The sequence below is a fragment of the Nyctibius grandis genome, chromosome 4 (genome assembly GCF_013368605.1).
Source record: "Nyctibius grandis isolate bNycGra1 chromosome 4, bNycGra1.pri, whole genome shotgun sequence".
NCBI classification, from domain to species: Eukaryota; Metazoa; Chordata; class Aves; order Nyctibiiformes; family Nyctibiidae; genus Nyctibius; species Nyctibius grandis.
The window spans coordinates 71,136,627-71,156,809 of record NC_090661.1 but is presented as its reverse complement, the minus strand read 5'-3'; the positions used below and the strand labels follow the sequence as shown (position 1 = coordinate 71,156,809).

Genomic DNA, 20,183 nt, shown 5'->3' with positions numbered 1-20,183 from the left:
TGCAGCAGACAAGCCCATATGATTAGTTTGATTTCATTTAATCTGGAAGAGAAATTTCATAACAAAGGAATAAAAAAATATCTGCAGGCATTAAGTTATTTTCAACAGAAACTGTTTAAGCAGTAAAGTATCCAAATATGTTTTAAATTGCAATTTTTTTCTGGTTTTAATTTGAATTGAAGAAGGATTCACAGTCATATTCTCCAGCAGTCTAACATTTTTGTAAAACGGTATAAGATGCATGATTTATGTTCCTTAGACATGTTAGCTTTAAGGATACTCTGCAAATGTATGCACAGTCACAGAGCAAAGGCTCTTTAAGCTGGATTTTAGGTTCTAAGTGCATTGGTGACTTGGAGGAACAAAATACCTTAGTATGACTATTTTAAAAGAAAATGCATAACTAGGATACAGACCCAAACAGAGACCTCCAAGGAAAGATTTGAGGTAGCCTGATAGATAATTTTCAAAAATAATACTGTCAGATTTTAGAATATGGATTTAGTCATTCTATAATTTACTAAAGTTTACCATTTCTTAACTGATATTGTGAACAGCTGGAAAGCAGAATTATGGCAAAGGCTAACTAGTGCAATTAAAAGTGACTGAAGAGGTAAGCAAGTAAACCTGCTTAAATATATATATATATCACAGTCTAAACATTTATCTGATGTAAATGCATGAACAACTGGAAGCAAAAATGGCTTGTTAAAAGGTGCAGGACTAGCAGAAAGGTGTTTTTAATTAAGGAATCAATATAAAACTTAGCACATTAAAAAAGAAGTCCTAACACAAACAGGTCACATTGTTATCCCTAGTTCAAATGTTTGGTTTATATACAAGTCTCACTCTAGGCAAGAATGCTAGGTCATGTTTTCCAGAAACTTTAAAGCCACCAAAAAGCTGATATTGCTGTTGTAAGATGCAGTTCTTTATTACTATATGTCCTACGCACTCCCAATTGTAGCCTAGCCCCTTCCTTGTACCACACAAGCATTTGTGTAGCCACGTAGTGAATTAGATAAGAGAACTTATTAAATGCAACCACGGTTGAAGCCAACCCTCCTCCTTCCCCCAAAATGAGCTAATTTTAACCCGTATCAGTTCCCTTGTCCAATTCATCAGTCAGCTGCCCTAATGCCTGCCCTGGCATAAAGCAGCATAGCAGCCAGAACAAGCGACTGGACGGGAGGAATGCTTCTTTCAGAATTAGTGTTGGCACCAGGCGTTCAAGTAATACTGCAGCAGAATCCAGATCGACCTGTGCTTAACACAGTTTCCAAATGCGTCTATTTACTTATGTAAGATGAATCCAACTATGTCAATTGCAAATAACATTAAATTCCTCTGCTCATCCTTACGTGATAGTATCTCTTGATGACTGCACCAAAACCAGTTTTTGAAAGCATCTCTTCACTCTAATGCTCAGCATTCTAGAGGGTCCTTCCAATAATATTCCTAAATTGAACACTTAAATACCTACTTCAAATCAAATACTTAATGTTTCTTTCACAAAATAGTAAGTAAAGTTTTAATTTTAAGTTTTAAACCTAGACTTTCCAATGAGGGTATGAAAAGCAGAAATACTGTCATCGTAGAAAACAGAACTTCCAAAGTTATTGTGCCCTGTACAAAACCAGTATTCAGAAAAGCAGCTTATTTTAAGGCACTAAAATATTTTGAACCATTTTCCAGCTCTCCTTCTAATTAAGATTGTGGCCAAATAACACACAACAAAAAAGCTTTTGTTAAAATTCCACCTTGCTGAGGACAAAAGTCTACCAGAGCATTGCTAAGTGATTGTAAGCAATACATTTCCAAGGGCTGTGTTACCGAATTGCCATAGAACAAGTTATCACTTTGCCTAAAGAAAAACATCTTCCTTTTTACCTCTGTGTTAACCACTCTAATGCAACAGAAGGAACTTAGGTCCACAGCTAAGAAATGTAATGTCCTTGCTAAAAAATTCAGTGACTGCAAACTTCATTGAAGCATATCCCACCCACATGCTACCTATAAAGCATTCTGCATACCAGTAGCTGAGAGACCAAATGGCTGTAGGTATGTCTTAAAACAAAAACAACCTTCAACAAAATAAACAAAAAAAACCACAAACAAAAAACCCCCCATACAACCAGTTTTACCTTGTTGATGGAAACTGTCAATGCTGGCTCCAGTTTAGCCTCAATTTCTTCTCGCGAGTAATAACAGAAGAGCTTGCCACCTCTTAGTACACAATACAGCCTCCTCCAGCTAGTTAGACTTCCTATCATTTGCTAAAGGGAAGAAATAGTCAGAACTGCCAAACATAAACTACACATTAAGAGCACATTACACGGTATACGCAGATCAGCCCTGTGTGATCAAAACCTAGCCACACCGAATTCTTGCCTAAAACAAAGACTTTCTGTTGCAGAACATTTCAGAGTCAGATTTTTTGAAATGTTAGCAATACTTTAAATGTCTTTTGGTGTTTTACAGTTTTCACAGATTTATTGCTGTGCGACACTAACAATACAGAATCTGCTGATTCACACAGGATGACATCTAGAACAGGTGACTACTGTAAGAAAGAAACCATCATTATTAGCTACAGTAATTACACAATAAGAGAAATAAAGGGAGTATCTCACTTTGGAAATACAGAGTACATTCAACAAATGTCAAAGACATTTGTCTAGAATTTCCACTTCCTCAAATGAATTTTCTGAACAGCTTTCATAAATGCATTAGTTTCACAACCAGTTTAAAGCCTGTAATTCAGCACTCCTGACAAATGACCCAGCCCCTCTGGCCCTCCGCTATCACCTTCTTGTTTGCCTGGTTGTGCAATGAACCAAAATAGAGAAGTAAACTGAGTTCACAGGAATCATTTTTGAAGGGATGAGTTTAAATATGGTTCGGTTTGGTTCACCAGTCAGATTCACCATGCTGTGATATGAACTCTTGTGCTAGCACAATGAGAGGTATGCACAAGGATGAGAGCCACAAGATTATTAGGACTGCTGCCGTCAAGTACCAGCCTAAAACAATCCTGAAATAACTATACATGACCTTTATGTAACAGCCTGAGTTTTATTGATAAGCATGCCAAGGAAACATTTATTTCTTGATGCTTAGCCACTGAAGATACTGTTTGTAATGCAGCTGTGAGACAGAATTTTCCCCCTGCTCTAGGTAAACAGGTAAAAAATAACAGTTCTCAAGAAACCACTTCAAGTAAAAGTAAATGTTTTAGCAATTGACTCTTAGTGACAGCTATTAACAGAAGAGGATGAAATCACAAGCAAGGTCTTCTTACCTGCTGATTAAGAAATCCTGCCATCATATCCCTAGCCATGCAGGAAGGCTGAGCAACTAAACGGCAACACATGTTTCCATACAAGGGGAGCCAAAAAGAGGATTCCTCTGGGGGAAAAGACCGGAGAAAAGACAAACACTTAGTTCCAAACATTTGCCCATACATATAGTTTAGCTTTCTAGATCCATTTTTTCATTAAGATCATGAAGGTAAATAAGCGTTTTTTATATTTAAAGAAAGAGATGTCATCCTGTAGGATTATACTAAAACTGATTTTGAGTCTTCAGTAAGTTTTTTTTAATTAAAAAAATAATTTCCAAAATAATTTCAAGTAAAAATGGAGATATTGTTCTGCAAAAACAAGTTGTTCTTACATAAATATAGCTCTAAATCTCGTTTCACAGCTAGAAACATTTTGAAAGGTAAGTACACTGGCCATCTCAGGTAGGATCCCTGAGCCCATCCCATCGTGGCACACAGCTACATTTACACATGAGCACTTTGCCTCAGATTGTTTTATTAAGGCTTAGAATTTGTATCTACTTCTGTCTTCATCACTAGAAGAGGATTCCAAGGAGTTTCTAACAAATTGCAATATGCCTCCTTGCTCAGGTCTGCTACGTAATAGGCTCTCTCTTCTGTAATTATAAGCAGGTAATACAACGTTCCATTGATATGACTCTCTCTTTGGTCATGTTTTAGAAATGCCTGTAATGAACCAAAATATCCAGGTATGTCATTTGTCACCAGACTAAGTTATGTAAATTAATGACAGAAAAAGGAATTGGAAGAAGAAAGAGCATAAAGTACTAATAAAGAAAGGCTTACAAATATCAAAGATACTCAAAATGATTCATCCAACCCTTCAAGAAAGAAATGCCCCATAAATCTTCAAATTGTACTTATTCAGAATTAATGAAGTGTAAAGAATGAAATTCTCTTTGAGGTGGAGTTTACCTAAGTAAAAGATAAAGTTCCCAGAAGCTACAGCAAAATACAGTGAAAGTCCCATGTCTCAAGTTAACAATTAGAGGGTGGCTTATGGGAGGGGCTATCCTTTCAGAAAATAATGGTCGAAGTATCAAAAACCCTACTCCTGCTACTTAAAACATTACCTTCAGTTGCAGCATTATCATAGTCCCTGTGTTGGCATCTAGGTTGACTGCTGCTAACTTGTGCTGTCCCAGAGCTGAAGCACAGCGACCAACGCAAATTACAAGCACACATGCTTACGTCCTGTGTTAAATCTGGGCCTCAAACAACCCAGCTGAACTGAAGCTATTTTTCTACTTTCCTTCTGACTACAGAGGAAAAAGCTGTTCTTCACTCTGATACACTTCCTTGGTTGTGAGGAAGGGGAAATAATTTGTATATAGCTACAGCTCATGTAAGACTGAGATGCAAATGACAGGAAAAATTCCCCAAAGAATTAAATTTTCATCTGGACTTAAAATCTTACTCAACTTACAATTTATTCAGCTGTGTATAGATATCTGTTTTAGAGCCGTTAAATATTTCATTAAAGTTGTTCTATATTAAGTATCAAGAAAAATAACCTCTTTAAGCTCTTTCGTTTACAAGAGAGAGAAATGCAAAAAGTTACTGGTTTTTTATTTCCTTAAATTGGTACCATATGTACTTACCATTTCCTGTAATGGTAAGGTTGTGGGTCCTGAAATTCTCCTCAGCACTCTCCAGCCCCAAAGTGGTATATGCTAGCAAACTGTACTTTGCTCCACTAAATGCGACAGAAAATGCACGTTTAAGATATTTCTGCTTCACGTTGCTCAGGCAGCAATTAAAGGGAGTCTAGACATGCCTGAGATAACACATTTGGGTACAAGAGAACGCCAAGGTGCAAGGCAGCACCTGTCAGCGACCACAGACTGCTACTCCAAACTCTACCTACAGAATTTCAATATCTCTGTTTTTCCTCGTAAGCCACCAGTGTCCCACAGTCATCTGTTCACCTGCTTCCTATATTCCTGCCTCCACCCTGTGCGTACCTCCCGTTTGCTCCCACCCCACAACTTCCAGGCCAACGCCACAGGGCCCCATCAGCTCAGCACCCCCAGCTCCTTCCATAGTCACCTCTCCTGGACCTGCCAGCCAGGAGACTTCTCGTGCGGCCGCTGCCCGCGAGCTGGGCTCACGCTTACTGGTGAGCCAGCCACTGCCAAACCCAGGCGCAGGAGCTGTGCTTCCCAACCTCTCTGCACACCGAGGATGCTAAAAGCATCCATCTCTCTCCTCTAGTCAGACACCAAGTAACATTTAATGGTTTTGCAGCTTCTATTCCTAGGCCTAAATCAACCAGATTTGGTAACGTGTTCAAAATTTGCTATAGTTAATAGAACAACTGATGGCATAAACTTTATCTGAGAATACAGGTTAAAAATTAAAAGGCTTTATACTGCGCCTCCATGTTGCTCTGCCCTTTTTCTTTGCCTGTGTAGACTACACTTTATAAAACAGTTGTGTATATATGCATTTTTTTAATAGTATCCAATAGCTTGATTCTTTGCATGCAGAAATCTGTGCAGAAATCCTATAGTCAGTTTTGTAGCATAAAGGACTCTCTCACTTATTATGCTTACAGGTCTCAGAATGTTATATCTTTGTTTTGGATTTTGCCTAGGGAAAAAAAAAGTCCCATTTACAATTCAGCACATCGCATGTGGAATGCAATTCTTGGAATAAACTAGTATAAGTTTGGTACATGTTTAACCTTCTCCCCCAAACACTCTTCAGACCAAGTAACAGATTTACAGTCCAGCAATGCAGCAGGAATGCCACCTGGCTAATGGCAGTTTAAACAAAGTTCACAAGAAAATAAATTCCTGAAAATCACTAACTACTCTCCCTAACAGGATCTAGCATAAGATCCTTAAAATACCTTCAGTACAGCATAAGATAGCTTAGTAGTGTAAAAGGTGAGAAGACACTACTGAACTAACATCACTAAAAATAGTTTTCTATAGTAACATTTTTCAAATATTCTTTTCTCCTGAGAGCACAGTGGGAATATACGGTTTTAAAATGTTTGACTCCGCAGAGAAACAAGGCAGATGCCTACCTAGCCCTAACCCTAATGAAAGAGGAAGAAGAGTAGCAAATTTGTTAGCAGGGAGGTCTGTTACACATTTATCTCAAGGGAATAAAGCGAAAATTAAATACAATATAACATTCTGGGCGAAGAACCACTGCTGTGAAACATTTCACGAGGGCAAGGCAATCTGAACAAAAACTCATCAGCATTTGTATATATTCCCTGCTAGACTGTTCCCTAACAAAAGATTCTCCACTGGTTATATTTTGCCATGCAGCTGAACAATTCTATTTAAACTGTACCAAAAAGTTCAGTTTCTTCTCACAGATAAAACTCCTGTGCTGATTTTAAAGTTACTTTTTTTTTCTAAAGCATGACTAATTACCACACCAACCTTGCCAAAAAAAATAGCTACTTCATTTTTAAAATATGCTTCACAGTAACATTTTCGTTCTAAAACATAACAGTCATTCCTTTCAGCCAGCTGCAATGTAATTTAGAAAAGTTTTATCTGCAAGTATTTTTCAAATTTAACTGGCTAATCAGGATTGTTGACTATGTTTTGCCTCTACATTTCACAGAATTAGCTAACTGCCTTAAATGGCAGTTTCTTTGTATAACTAAGAACAATCTGCCTGCTGCATCTCATTCAGTACTTTGCGTATCTATAGTATTTTTCCATGTAATAACTGTATTCAAAAAAATCAGCTCATCTCCACAACATGCCTGTGGCAAGGGCTCGTTTTTAAATCTGTTCAAGAGAGGCACCAAAGTTGCCACACAGACACTGGTGTGGGAAGGTATAACTATATCACCCTTTCTATCGATGCATATTAATTAATACATCTCAGATTCCAGAATCCCACTGTTAGAAATCCCAGTCTTAGTTTACTTATCCAGATACATAGAATGGAGGATTTGTGAGTCAAAAAAAAAAAAAAAAAAAATCTAATATGCTCACCTTTCAATCAGATTTTAAATAATAGAAGGTAAAAACAAAGATAACAGTCAGGTACTAAAAAGAATCCAATCGTAAAAGTGAGGCCATTAGATTAGACTATTTACTTCCAGCAAAACATCACTATGAATTTGCCAACTCAAACATAGGACACCAAAGCCATGCCTCAAGCCCAGTGGAGGCATGAAAGGCAACAACAACAAATCCATGTGTAGGCCAGTTCTGCATGTGAATAAACATGCACTCCAAGGAGTCTCTCCAACGATTTATCTGAAGAGAAACTTAGTTACTCTGAAATAGTATAACCGCACTAAATATTTTCCTTATACGACAAATGTAAAAAGAAAAAACAAAGAATCTAGAATAGAAAAAACAAGCAGGCAAAAGACTATAAAAATGAAAAGAGAGATAATTAAGAGAGAGTATCAGTATAACTGAAGTTAACCAACCTAAGCAACAATTCAAAGCACTTTGTCACTAAGCCTTTGCAAGAAGTTCCAAGCCTGACAGTTTCCTCACTAACCAGGGAGATTTCTAAGCCAAGTTTGACACAGAGGGATCACAGAGTTTTTGGAAAACTGAGAACTTTGTCCCACGTGTGCTCTGAAAAGAAAAAGGCCTGTACAAAAAAATCTACAGAGAAAAGATGGTCATATAATACAGAAAGTTCCCTTTTTTGCTGCAGTTTAATTTCACCTGCTGGACTGGTAAAATTCTCTGAGAATACTTGAAAGATCTCTTGTAATCTTGTAATCTCTTCCCCTCTATAAGGGCTACATACCAGGGTCTTACTAATATAAATCCTAAAGGGAGCCTGTAAAAAAAAAATTGACAACTTATTTTCTGACTGTAATAACCCATTCCTTTCCAAGAATCTTTTTTAATCCCTTAGCAAAGCCATCATTAAACACATCATTGTTCATTTAACTCTGTTAGGAAAGTAACAGTCACTATGAGATGATTATTTACACTAGAAACAACAAACGTCAGGATGGAGGAAGACAAAACACAATTACAACTGAGAAATCAAAAGCAAAACCCAAGGCAGGGGGCAGCTGTTTAGGTTGTCTATCGATGCTTCTTCCTTAAGAGACAGGCAATCTATATTCAAGCGAGTATGGCCAGCAAACAAGCTAGTGGTTATACCTGAAGCAAACTGTATCTAATGATAGTGTGTCATCGCTCAACTGGAGCTTGTGGAAAGCACAGCCCCCCAAGATGATGCAGATTGAAAGATATAGTCATTGGGTGGAACACACTGGAAAGTTAGCGATAAAATTTGCTTTGCTCTGTGGGTAAGATCTCTTGGATGTGTATTTTTGATTGAAACAGTAATATCAGTATACAGTAATATCAGTTTGACAAAGGTAGAATATGCTTCAATGTTTCCTTTTAAAATCCAGTCAAATAGATATCTGAAGCTAGACTAAGACTACACTCAACACCTGGCAAGAATTAGGCATTAATTTTTTACTGTTCAGCCACAAAAAAAAAAAAAAAAAAAAGTAATTCCTTGGAAAAAATTGCTTTCCAAAAAAAAAAAAATCATCAATATTATTAGTATTTACAATTTAGGTACTTGGCCAGCTTAAACCCCATGAAATTAAAGTAGCTGGGAAATATTAGTAGGCATTTAACTTCATTTAAAATTGCATGAAAGACTTAAGATCATTTTTAAACGGAACAGGAAATTACTGGGAACAGCACTCATTTCTATGAACACTGAAAACCCCTAAGTCATTTTAACATGTTCTATGCTAAAGTCAATTAAGAAAACTCCTGTTAAGCAGTTTGTAATTGTAAAGTGCTTTTGACAGTCCAGAGTTTTACTGAAAAGCCAGCAAGTGGAACAGCCCCCATGTGCACAGCATGCACCCCAGGCACGACAAACGGCTCGGTCAGCTTAATTAGGGGAGAGGGCAGCAGAGAGCTTTCTCCTGTCTACATATCACACTCTCTTGTTTCACACAACTTGTAACTTTTAGACATGTCTACCTCTTTGTCAAATATAAGCAAAATTGTCTAGGTGCAAAAATAATATTGGGGAGGGAGTAAATGGGAAAGGGAGAATGAGAGGTATATGGACAGAGGGACTCAGACAGACTGATCATAAAAGCTTGATTTCCTCCAGAGATCAAACTAAAAATATTACAAAGCTTGCAAATAACAGTGGATTTACCAGCTCGCTAGCTGTATAGCAGAAAGATAAAGCCTACTCATATGTTTCAAGATCAGAACCAGGCCCCAAGGCTGAGCGACGTGGTTGGAATTCACACCTACTTTCTCATTTCCTATTTAAAATGTAAACTTTTTTTCACGTGGGTAAGTACAGAAATAATCACTTTCTTGGCAATTTTCCAAAACTTTACCATATATTTGGCTTATTTCTATTTTTAAAATTATAAAACCAGAATATCAATATATATGGCTTACTGGATGACCAGGTCAGCAGGCAAAAGGGATTCAGTGCTGTCTTCTTCCAGCGCAGCTTTGAGTTTCTTCCCTGTAGCTTTGCTGAGGGATGTTTTAAGCTTCTTTGCTAGTTTCTTAGGAGTGTTTGTTACATGTAAAGACTCCTCTGTACAGCAACTATACACTTCAACCTTCACCTGGAAATCTGGTCTTGCTTCATCACTGAAGGGCGGGGGGGAGAAGAAAATTTCAGAACATTTGTTAATAAACTGAGTATGCAGCCAAGGAATGCTGCTGCTACTATACATACTAAATAACATATTTCTAATCAAGGGAAGGAATGCCATCAGATTCAGGCAAAAACATACATTAATACGGAATGAAAGACTAGAGTACACAGCAATAACAGTGTTCAAGTCATGAGATGGATGTTATAATTAACCATAAACAATTGCAAACAGGAAATTCAACGTTTAGGTTAAAAACTGAAAAAAACCCCATGTTATGGAAATACACATGCAAAACATTCAAACACACTTAAATCTGCCCTCTACTGTTACACAAAAATCACATGATTGAAAACCTATCCTTGCCTATGGTCCTAAATCAGATTGAACTGTTTTAAAGATATCTTAGTCACACCTCATTCCCTTCACATCACCAAAAAAAAATCCTATCTCACTTACAACCAACAAAATTTGTCATTCATAACTTAACCACCTACTGCTGTGTTGCTCTGTCCGCAGCCTATGCTTTCTGTTCTCAGTTCTATTGATTCTCATGTTCTCAAGCTCATCAAACCAGAAGCTCAACCTCATCTTTCAGGTACCAATCATGTCATTACACACATGCCCATAATGAAATCATCCCAAAGGCTTTTATAAAAAGTCTCAGGGGATACAAGGCAAATTAGAGTACCTTTTCTGCTTTTGTTTCAGTATTTCACAGAAAGTTATAATGGTCAAGTCTCACATCTTTGAAGCAGCAGATTTAAATCTTTGCCCCCACTCTTAACTTGAAGAGGTGTTTTAAGAGAGTTTAAAACCTGATTTAAAGATCCACTCTCTTTCAATCACTCAGTTTTCAGAATCTTGATTTAAAGTTTTCAGTAGTTCTAGCTTTCCAGTCAGTCTTTCTCAGGAGACTGAATCTAAATTGCTAATATAAAAAAGCAGGGGCGGGGGGTAGAAGCTAGGTGCCTCTCAGGACTCTCTTAAAAATTATAAAGCAACAAAAAAGTACATGAGAACACCTTTCTGCTCTTTTCCAGGTTACTTTTAAAGATAAGTGAATAATTTCCTGTCTAGTATTCTTCAGCTATAAGGACTGTGGCTCCAGCACATGCTCATATACATGTAACATAACATGAGGTGTGGAAAAGAAGGTCTGGTTTTAAGAGAAGTGTGACTCAGGGGAACATCAAAAGAGACCGTAGCCTGCTGTACAGAATAATACTTAAAACACTGGGTGCAACATTCATGCCTATATTTTTATAATGTTTTCAGGTTTTAGTATTAATTTAATTCTGTCCTTGATGTACAAGTTTGTTTATCTCTTTATATAAAGAAAAATGCTCCAGCATGGCAAAAATGAAAAGAGTACAGTTCAAGCAGCACACCTACAACCAGCATCATTTTGTACATAAAAAACAACCTTCCAGAGCTGGGGATCCACCATCCACTGAAATTAACAGGACCTCTACTGATTCCTTTGCCCACAGAAAAACTTAGTGGATCTCAGCCAATCTTATTCATTATCGCATCCACTTTCAAAAGAAAACAGCAATATTTATGCTTAATTCAACAGAAATAAATTATACTCACAATATGGTTACATTTTCAAAACAGATATCTGTTATTGCTTTATCCACAATAGCCACCTCTGTATCAAACACTTCAGCTCCCATTCTGAACAAACAAAAAACTGCATAGCGCTGTGATTCTGGAGAGAGCCAAAGAAATATTTTATTAGCTGTATTACACATCACAATACTAAATGCTTCCAGTAAACAAAAGCAGAAGAAATGGTAATTCAGACCTCTAAGGAATTGCCCTCAAATTCTTCCCACCATAAATTTCGTATCATAGGATTTTATGATAATTGAACTATCAAAGCTGCCGTAGAAGTAGAACAACATTCACAGAGGGAAAAATGCCTACTTCTGCTCAACTTTTTTTTTCCCTGCTAATCAGGGGTAGTTTGTGTTAGCAACTTCAAAAATGTTAGTAAAAATGCAATTTTGTTTAATAAAACTGATTTTAAGCAAAAACCACCAAATATTTGATACAAAGCCTATATCATTTTATGAATGTACTATATAGGATTAGACTATTTGCCATGCTTAGGGCCTCTGACCCTATTGAAAATCAAAGTGAAATCAATGCCAGGTGACAGCTGGAACAGATTTAGGGTTAATCTCCATGACACAGCAAAATGCATGTACTTGAAGACTATCCAATAATCCACTCAACACCAACAGACAACTTTCATTTAAATTTCCAACTGGAAATAGCCTCCAATACACTCTCTCTCAAGTGTAGACAAGACATAAAACAACATGTTTAATCAGAAGTTTCTCAGCTATCCATTTAATAACAACACTTTTCTGTAACTTCCTCTGGAATGCCTCCTCAGAAGGACTTCTTAGAGACTAAGGTTTAAACATACAGAACTACAGGACTTTGAAGTAACTCAAATTGCTACATCCAACAACCTCAAGTTAAGAGCAACTACGCAACAAACAGACTAAAATATGGACCTACTGAAAGGTCAAAGAAGGGGTTGAAATACGTATGGGCTTCCCCATCCAGTTTAAATTTACAGGCATAAGCAATTGCTTATCACAGTCATTCACTATGTCTTACATACTTTCTTTATTGCTGAAGTGATCAGAGCCTTTCCACATTAATGGTATTCGAATATCTAAAGGAAAGAAAAAAGTAGGGAAATTACGTTATAGACAATACTGCAGATCTGTGATTCAAATTACAAAAAGTTTCTTGTTTCTTTTCCTGATGTTCTGGAGGTAACAGGACCTTCTACCCCATGAACAGCATAACTATTTTAACTTTATTATCCATGTCAAAAAAAAAAAATCTATCAATTAGTTCAATTTGAAGTGTCATTTTCTTTTATACATTATGCTAGGATAAAGAATATTTTAAATCCCATTTGAAAGTACCTGAAATAACATTTCAGCGTGGCTGTGTAACGTAAGTCTTGAGAGGTATTCTCAGAACTCCGGAGGTTCTGAGCCCATTATTATGCACAGATGTAAACTGAAACTCTGCTTGCCTTGTGCTGGAAACCACTCATCCAATTGCAAGAAGAAAAACTTCCTGTTTTAATGGAAATGACTGGGATACTTACACTGCAAATACTTAAGTCTTGTTTTGCTAACCACAGAGAAAATATCACTTGTAATCACACGCTCAGTTAGAATTGTCTTAGTTGGCATAAAAAGTTTAGAAATCTTTTTTTTAAACTCAAAAATATCCTTCCACATCAGAACCACAGTAGAGAGGCAATTACAGAACCATTATTTTAAGTTATGCCTGTCATTTTTATATTAGGAGAGTATTTTCTTCAACAAATTTTCCAATTTACCTACTTAATCCAACCCATTGGAGTGACATTTTCCTCCAGTTTTGAGGACCCAAGTTTAGGCATAACATTTCTTATTAGTCCCTTGTTAAAAGACAAATGCAGTGGGGGCTTTATAAATCCAAAGTTGGTTTCTTAAGTACAAGAGTGTTCTTTAAAAGTATGTGCAATATATTAAGTGACACATGATGGCAGCAGTGAACAGCACTAGCTCAATTGTCTTTTGATAAAAATCTTCAATACTGTTATACAGGAGCATTGCTCACTCCAGTGTTGATCTTCATATGAGGCTGATGGAAAAATCCACATATAGTATGCCAAGATGCAAAACAGTAGTGGTATTTTGGCAACAGATTGTCATGTATTCCTACAGGGTTTTACCCACAAAACTTCTTGTTGATTTAAGTGAAACCGTATAGTCACTCTGTTTCAGTAGTTATATTAAATGAAAAATTTAAATTTAAGTTAATTTTGATTATCTTATGGGACATCTTATTATACATACTATTTCAATTTTGAAACTTGCAAATTCGTCTATTTTTAAGTGTTCATGAAAACAAATTAATTTTCAACAGTGAATTGGCGGTATACAGATTTAGACTGCCACAACTTCCTAAAAATCAATACGTCACCATGTTCTGAAACTGCCTTTCACTTCTAAAGATGCATTTGCATTTCTAAAAATAGTTTTTTTAAAATAAGGAAATGGAAATAGTTTCATTAAAACAGTTACAGAAGCCGCTCTCAAACTTGGGAAAAAAAAAATATGTATTTATCTGTCAGAGACAAAGTACAGAATGTTTCTTTCCTAAAAGACAAAGGTCTTAACTTTACATAAATATGTGAAAACAGAGTTACAATAAAAGCCTTTTTCCATCTTTAATCATAGCAAACTGAATGACAATTTTAATGCGCTCAATAGGTCTTGTTAACAATTAGAGTACCAGATTAAAGACTGCTTCTGTATGCCACTTTCAATATCGTGCTAGCTGAAAAATTTACACCTTAGTCAGAAAATCTTCTGGATATAGATAGTCAATTGCTTGAACAAGTTTAACGTGATACTTGTAAATCAGTTTTCAATCCATTCTTAGATTGAAAGAACTGCCATTTATAAAAAACAAAGATCAATTGTCACACACCTTAATTTCAGTCACCATTAGCTGTAAATCTGTGTGGATTCAAATTGGATACATTCAAGCACTGAAATTAATCAGATTTAGAGCCAATGATTCCTTTATAAAATTACTTTAAATTATGATTATGCTTTTTGATCAACATTTAATGTATTGTCTTCTGACAAAATAACTGATTGATAACATAACATAAATTACGTAATTTATTCACACACGTGGGGGATAAATAAGTAAAAATAATAGAAGTGTGAAAATCTGTGGATTAAGGAATGCACTCCCCACACAGTATCCGACACACAGCTGCTTTCTGTAGGAGTACATTCCTCAGTACTCCTGCATAGCTGTTCCCGAACTTCTGGTGTTGGCCACATGATCACACTTGTTTTTGGTAATAGTCTTAAGCTTCTGGCATGTACTAACCATACGATAAACTAGCATATTTATAAGTGGATGGATTACTTCCCCCTAAGACAACCCATTCTATATCTTCAATTCTTAAATTACATGCCCTGTCATATTACATGGACTACCACTCACTCCTCATTTCCAACCTCTCCCAGACAGTTCAGTCACGACATCTCCTGATTCACACTGCCTGGAGTCAGAGCTGCATTCTCAACAAGGCAGGCGCACGCACGCATGCCTTCCAAACACGCAGGGCAACTCCAGTTGCAAACCCACTGAAGGCCGGCATACAAGAGGGAAGAAACGCAGCACGGCAGTGTGCTACACAAGGATTGGGACAGACGAATAATGGGACATCACAGATGTGAACATACTGCAGCTGTGGAAACAGACAGGACCTGATTTGGCATGCTAAACAGACACAGGATAACGCGTCAGAAGACAACGCAAGGCGCAACCAGGGAGGCACGTATTAATGTCATCTCAGGATCTCCCAATCATGTGTCTGGCCCAGAGGCTCCTGCCCTTCCCAAGCACAAACAAGCCTGTCCCCACAATTACTTCTCATGTACCCCAGTTCTCTGGCACACACAGTGGAAAATGATGAGTTAATAACAGATGATCTACAGAAAGCATAAATCTATCAGCAGAGGCCAAGAAGAACATTTAGGCTTTCCTGCTGTAAACTGGGCCTGGCTAGGCTTCCCGACACACATATCTGAAGAGAGGCGAGGCATGGCAGCATCCCAGCACTCAGAGTTGAGTTCACAGTGAGGTAGTTGATGCCTCCTTCTCTTCTTCGCCTTGATCTATGCCATACTTCTGAGGATCATAACTGCCAGTTTGAGAATCACTATGTTAGTAACAAGACAGAATCATTAACAGATGGCACATAATAGGAAGTGGTGTACTTTACCCTTCAAGAGAAACTAGCTAAATGTTTCATACTCTAAACAAATATTTCATACTAAAAATAGAGTCCTTACACAATTCTGATTTTCTAAAGATAACAAAAGTGTATTATATGATCCTAAAGTCTTCACTGCAGATAACTCTATAAATCTCAAGAAAGGTGCAACCACAGCACAGACAGGCAAACAGATGCTTTCATCCAGCTACCATAAGGAGGAAAGACAGATACACATTCTGCAAACAGCTGTGCTGGCAGAAAACATTATTGAACCATGTGCTCATCACTCTTCTACTAGAAGTTACCTGGCTTAAAGATATGTCAAAATACACAGAATTAACTTAAACAGCTTAAGTAGTGAGCCCTTCTACACTATTTTGTTTTTAATGAAGCAGGTCAGGGAGCACAAACAGATCTGTTAGCACAGCTAGCAGAACAGCCAACATGAACAAGTACAGGAAAGCTGAACATAGTAACATCCACTATTGGCACAGGCAAACAAAATGATAAATTCATAGTGCTGAATTTTGAGAACAGGCTAGGAAAGAGTGTGCCAGCCTACTGGAAATCACTGTTAAATATTATTGTTACTAGTTTGCATTGAAGCCATACCACTATACCTTTGCTGTAGTAACATAATCTGCATCAACTAAATAACTTTTGCATACAAGTTATGATTCTCCTCTCAATTTGTTAGACGTACCCTGTATGATCACATCAAAATTTGTCTTTGTGGGGAGAAAAAAGTTATCAGCACATTTACACTTATTTAGCTTTGAAATGTATTTAGTGTTTAGTGACAAACAGACAAAAGTATTTCCCACTGTAAAAGTCCCTGAAAGTAAAATGGAAATACTAGGTAGGACCTTCAAAAGCACGTGTGTGACTGAAAAGCACAAGTCCCCTTGAGGCACAAGAGGATTTATGCCCCTGAACCACACACACACTTTAAAAATACCATCTTGTTTGTAAAATTTGTATTACAAGTTACTGTGCAGCCAATTAGCTCCTACAATCAAGTGACTACCCAGCCACTTACCTGATATAGCAACCTTTGCTTTGCATGCCACCCAGTCTTTTGTCCCATTTTCTGAAGACCTGCCAAAAAGAAGAAAAGAAAAACGAGGTTTGAGATCTGTGCATTTAGACTGCTAAAACTCAACCTTTTAAACATTAAAAAGTGCCAGGGTTTTCATATTATAACTTTAAAGAAAAGCGTTTGAAATGAGCTAAATTTGGTATCTCTGGTTTAAGATATGAGTCATTAGATTCTTGAGGATAATCTGGAAGGAAGGTACACCAGCAATTTTCTTAATTCCCTAGAAGATTTTACTCCAAAGCTTATTTAACCTGGGTATTAAAAGACAAGTAGATTCATCTTCCTTGTCTTTTCTAGCTCCAACAGAATCAAATACATTATCAACTTTTCCCCTTCTGTACACATCAATGAATAAGCAACTTAATTTATCAGTTCTATTATTGTTTAGAGAATCGCCTCCTTCTCTATTAATAGAGACCAATTACAAAGTGTTGCATTGTTAATATGGTGATTTTACATGCAGGCAGACAGTTTGCTAAGTAGCCAGAGTATAGATCTCAAGGTCAACCTTAAATTGAATCAAAACAATCTGTAGATAATGAGTAACAATAGAGTGCTCTCCTTATATCTGCCACTGTTCCTAAACAAATAAGGTGAAATGAAAATTTCTAGCTGCTACCAATATCCCGACTCCCAGAGGCAGTTATATCTTCAGAATGCACAGATTACAGACCCACATAACAAGAAAGAAGGACAAAATTCACTTGAAAACCTTAGAATTTTCTCTCTCAGCCATCATCATCTTATTTGGATTAAGCTTTAACTAAATTCCAGTCTTGAGCAAATACTGAAGAACGAAGTGAAAATCGCTATCAGCTATCAAAGATATGAACTAAATGGTAGAGAAATAGCTCTATAGCATACATCTCTTCTAATGACCTCCGCTGACAAGGACCCCTTAAGACAGAACTCTAAGCAATGCATGACAGACACAAATCAAGTAAACAAGACAGCTGACTATGACTGTAAGAAAACAATACAGCTGTTCAGCTATATCTTCAATTATCTCCGCCCTGTTCCGGACATGTGTCATCACCATCCTGTGGTCACTGACCTCAAGGACCAGGAGTTGAGTAAATCAGCATATATACATACTTCCATCGTTAAAAACGTAAATAAAATATTAATCACTATAGAGGTCTTCATCTTAGTAGGAAAAAACAATACAACTGCAATAATTACAGAATACCTCAAGTTATACGTGCTACTTCTCAAAATCAGCTTTCACGATAATAGTTGATATAGTCAGAAAATGAAGTTCTTTCCTGCAATAAATTTCTCCTGTAAGACCACACTTCTGAAAGCAAAAAGTAGCAGAACTGTTCCTACAGATAAAATTAACTAGAGCTAAGCATGTACTCAAAGAGTTTCTATGCTAAATTGCAATATACTATTTCATTATAGTAATAACCTGAGAGCAATAGTGTCTCTACACCACGATTCTCAACACTGCACCCAAAATACATTCCATTAGGCAAAAAAAATATAACATTACTCAAACCACATATACTTTAGCTCATTCAAGAGTTATAACATGAGAATTTTCCACTAAACTGATTTTTCTTCATATTTATTGTATTACTTTGCTGTAGTTAACAGAAGTGGCCAGCAGAGGGTATCAATTAACCATGATGAGTCCATCATTAAAGGGACCTTAATAAAAATAGAAAGAATGTGAACTAGCAATAGGTGTATTCTGACTTGGATAGTTTTGTTCCATTCCTTCAGACTTGGTTAGGTACCTTTTTGTATGCTAAAGGTAATCAAGAAAATATGTCTATTATGTTACCTGATATTCGGATGCTGAATTATAGTTTAATGTCAATAATAAAATCTACCCAGAACAATATAACTTGTATTTAATTTTCTAAAGTAAAAATAAGATACTGGAATGGTCTTATAATGTTTTAAGGCACCAGTAATATATGTTTGTATGGGGGAAGACAGAAGGAAGGGTTTAAATCCACTTTCCTAGACAGGCTGCTAAGAATTCACGGAAGCCAAAGCCTGCTTCATAACAGTCCACGTGAATTTGAGCCGTTACTCACCGCTCTTCAGTTCTACACGAGCTCAGCTCTTCTTTTTGGTTCTGTAGCTCTGTCCTGTACGCAAGTATACGAGCATTGCAAACCATCAGGTTTTTGACCGCTTGCAAGAGTTGGTCTTTTTGTGTGCTCACTGCCAGTAGTTTACAGATGCCTTCTCGCATGCGGATTTCAAAGTTAATCTTCTCTTGGATGTCGCATTCCTAGGTATGCGAAAAACAAACAAAGGACTAAACAAAAACCCAACTAAACATATCCTGAATTTTTAACAAGCTGTACTTATTTCACAGTTGGGATAGAAAACCCTAGGTTTTCATAACATGCAGCCATTACGATGGTTAATAAATGTAAAACGATGATTCTCTCTTCAGGAACAAAAGAGTAAAACACAGGACGTAACAGATTCACTATATCCATTATACATGCAAATTCCAAACCAGGTGGTAGCATTAACTCACCATAGCATCTGAAAGCTACAAAAATTTATGTGCCTCAGTGTGTCATTCAGAGGATAATAACATATTGTTCCCTCATATGGTCAGTGAGAAGCCTAAGTGAATGAGGCTCATAAATTAACATCCCACTTTTTACAGTGATGCCTACTAAAATAAACTCTAAACTCTGGAAAATATCTCAAATATTTTAAATCAGAAATTCAATCTCATTACTTCTTTGGCTATCTTAAAAGGGGTTAAAAAAATGTGTTTTTTTCAATTCTGGTTCATGTAAAATTCAGGTAACACCAGAAGCAAAAAAAGGAGAATATCCCAATACTTGACTGTTTCAGGCCATGAACTGTAAGTCAAACAGCTGTGGTAGCTTCAACACCACACATAGACCATGCCTTGCCTGACGGCACAGCCATACACACTTTTCATTCTAAAGTATGAAATAAGACAGACTTGCTTGTCAAATCACTAGAATTCTGCATTGCTCTTTTTTTGAAAGAGTGGGTTTTTTTAAGGTATTGTAAAAACTTCTGGGAAGTCAACTTTTTCCTACCTATTTTCAGAGAAAACAAACATTCATAAATGTGCATTATTTCTCACTTGTCACCTCAAAGAGGTCGATCCACACCAAGTCAGAAGATAATTAAGGTGAAGGATCACAGACAGTTTGCTGTCTCCCAAAGGTGTGCTAGATGCCACTGATGACTCTGATACACATTTCTTTGTTATGTGGCCATCCCTGGCCAAACCAAATGTTTCTGACATAAAAAGCAGAGTGTTGTCACAGGGTTGTATTGCAAATACATTGCAAGTCAG

General features: G+C 36.8%; 1 protein-coding gene across 2 annotated transcripts in view; it reads right to left on the bottom strand.

Annotated features, from left to right (window-relative positions):
* The window catches only part of RTKN2 (rhotekin 2), a 47,600-nt gene that overhangs the window by 9,097 nt on the left and 18,320 nt on the right, over positions 1-20,183 (bottom strand). For both annotated transcript variants that reach the window (XM_068399609.1, XM_068399610.1), the window contains exons 2-9: positions 18,922-19,121; positions 16,814-16,872; positions 12,589-12,642; positions 11,544-11,661; positions 9,742-9,942; positions 4,945-5,039; positions 3,302-3,408; positions 2,145-2,276 (exon numbers count right to left, since the gene is read on the bottom strand). In XM_068399609.1, coding sequence (XP_068255710.1) covers positions 2,145-2,276; positions 3,302-3,408; positions 4,945-5,039; positions 9,742-9,942; positions 11,544-11,661; positions 12,589-12,642; positions 16,814-16,872; positions 18,922-19,082 — 927 coding nt within the window. In that variant the 5' untranslated portion in view covers positions 19,083-19,121. The remainder of the gene's footprint in view (positions 1-2,144; positions 2,277-3,301; positions 3,409-4,944; positions 5,040-9,741; positions 9,943-11,543; positions 11,662-12,588; positions 12,643-16,813; positions 16,873-18,921; positions 19,122-20,183) is intronic.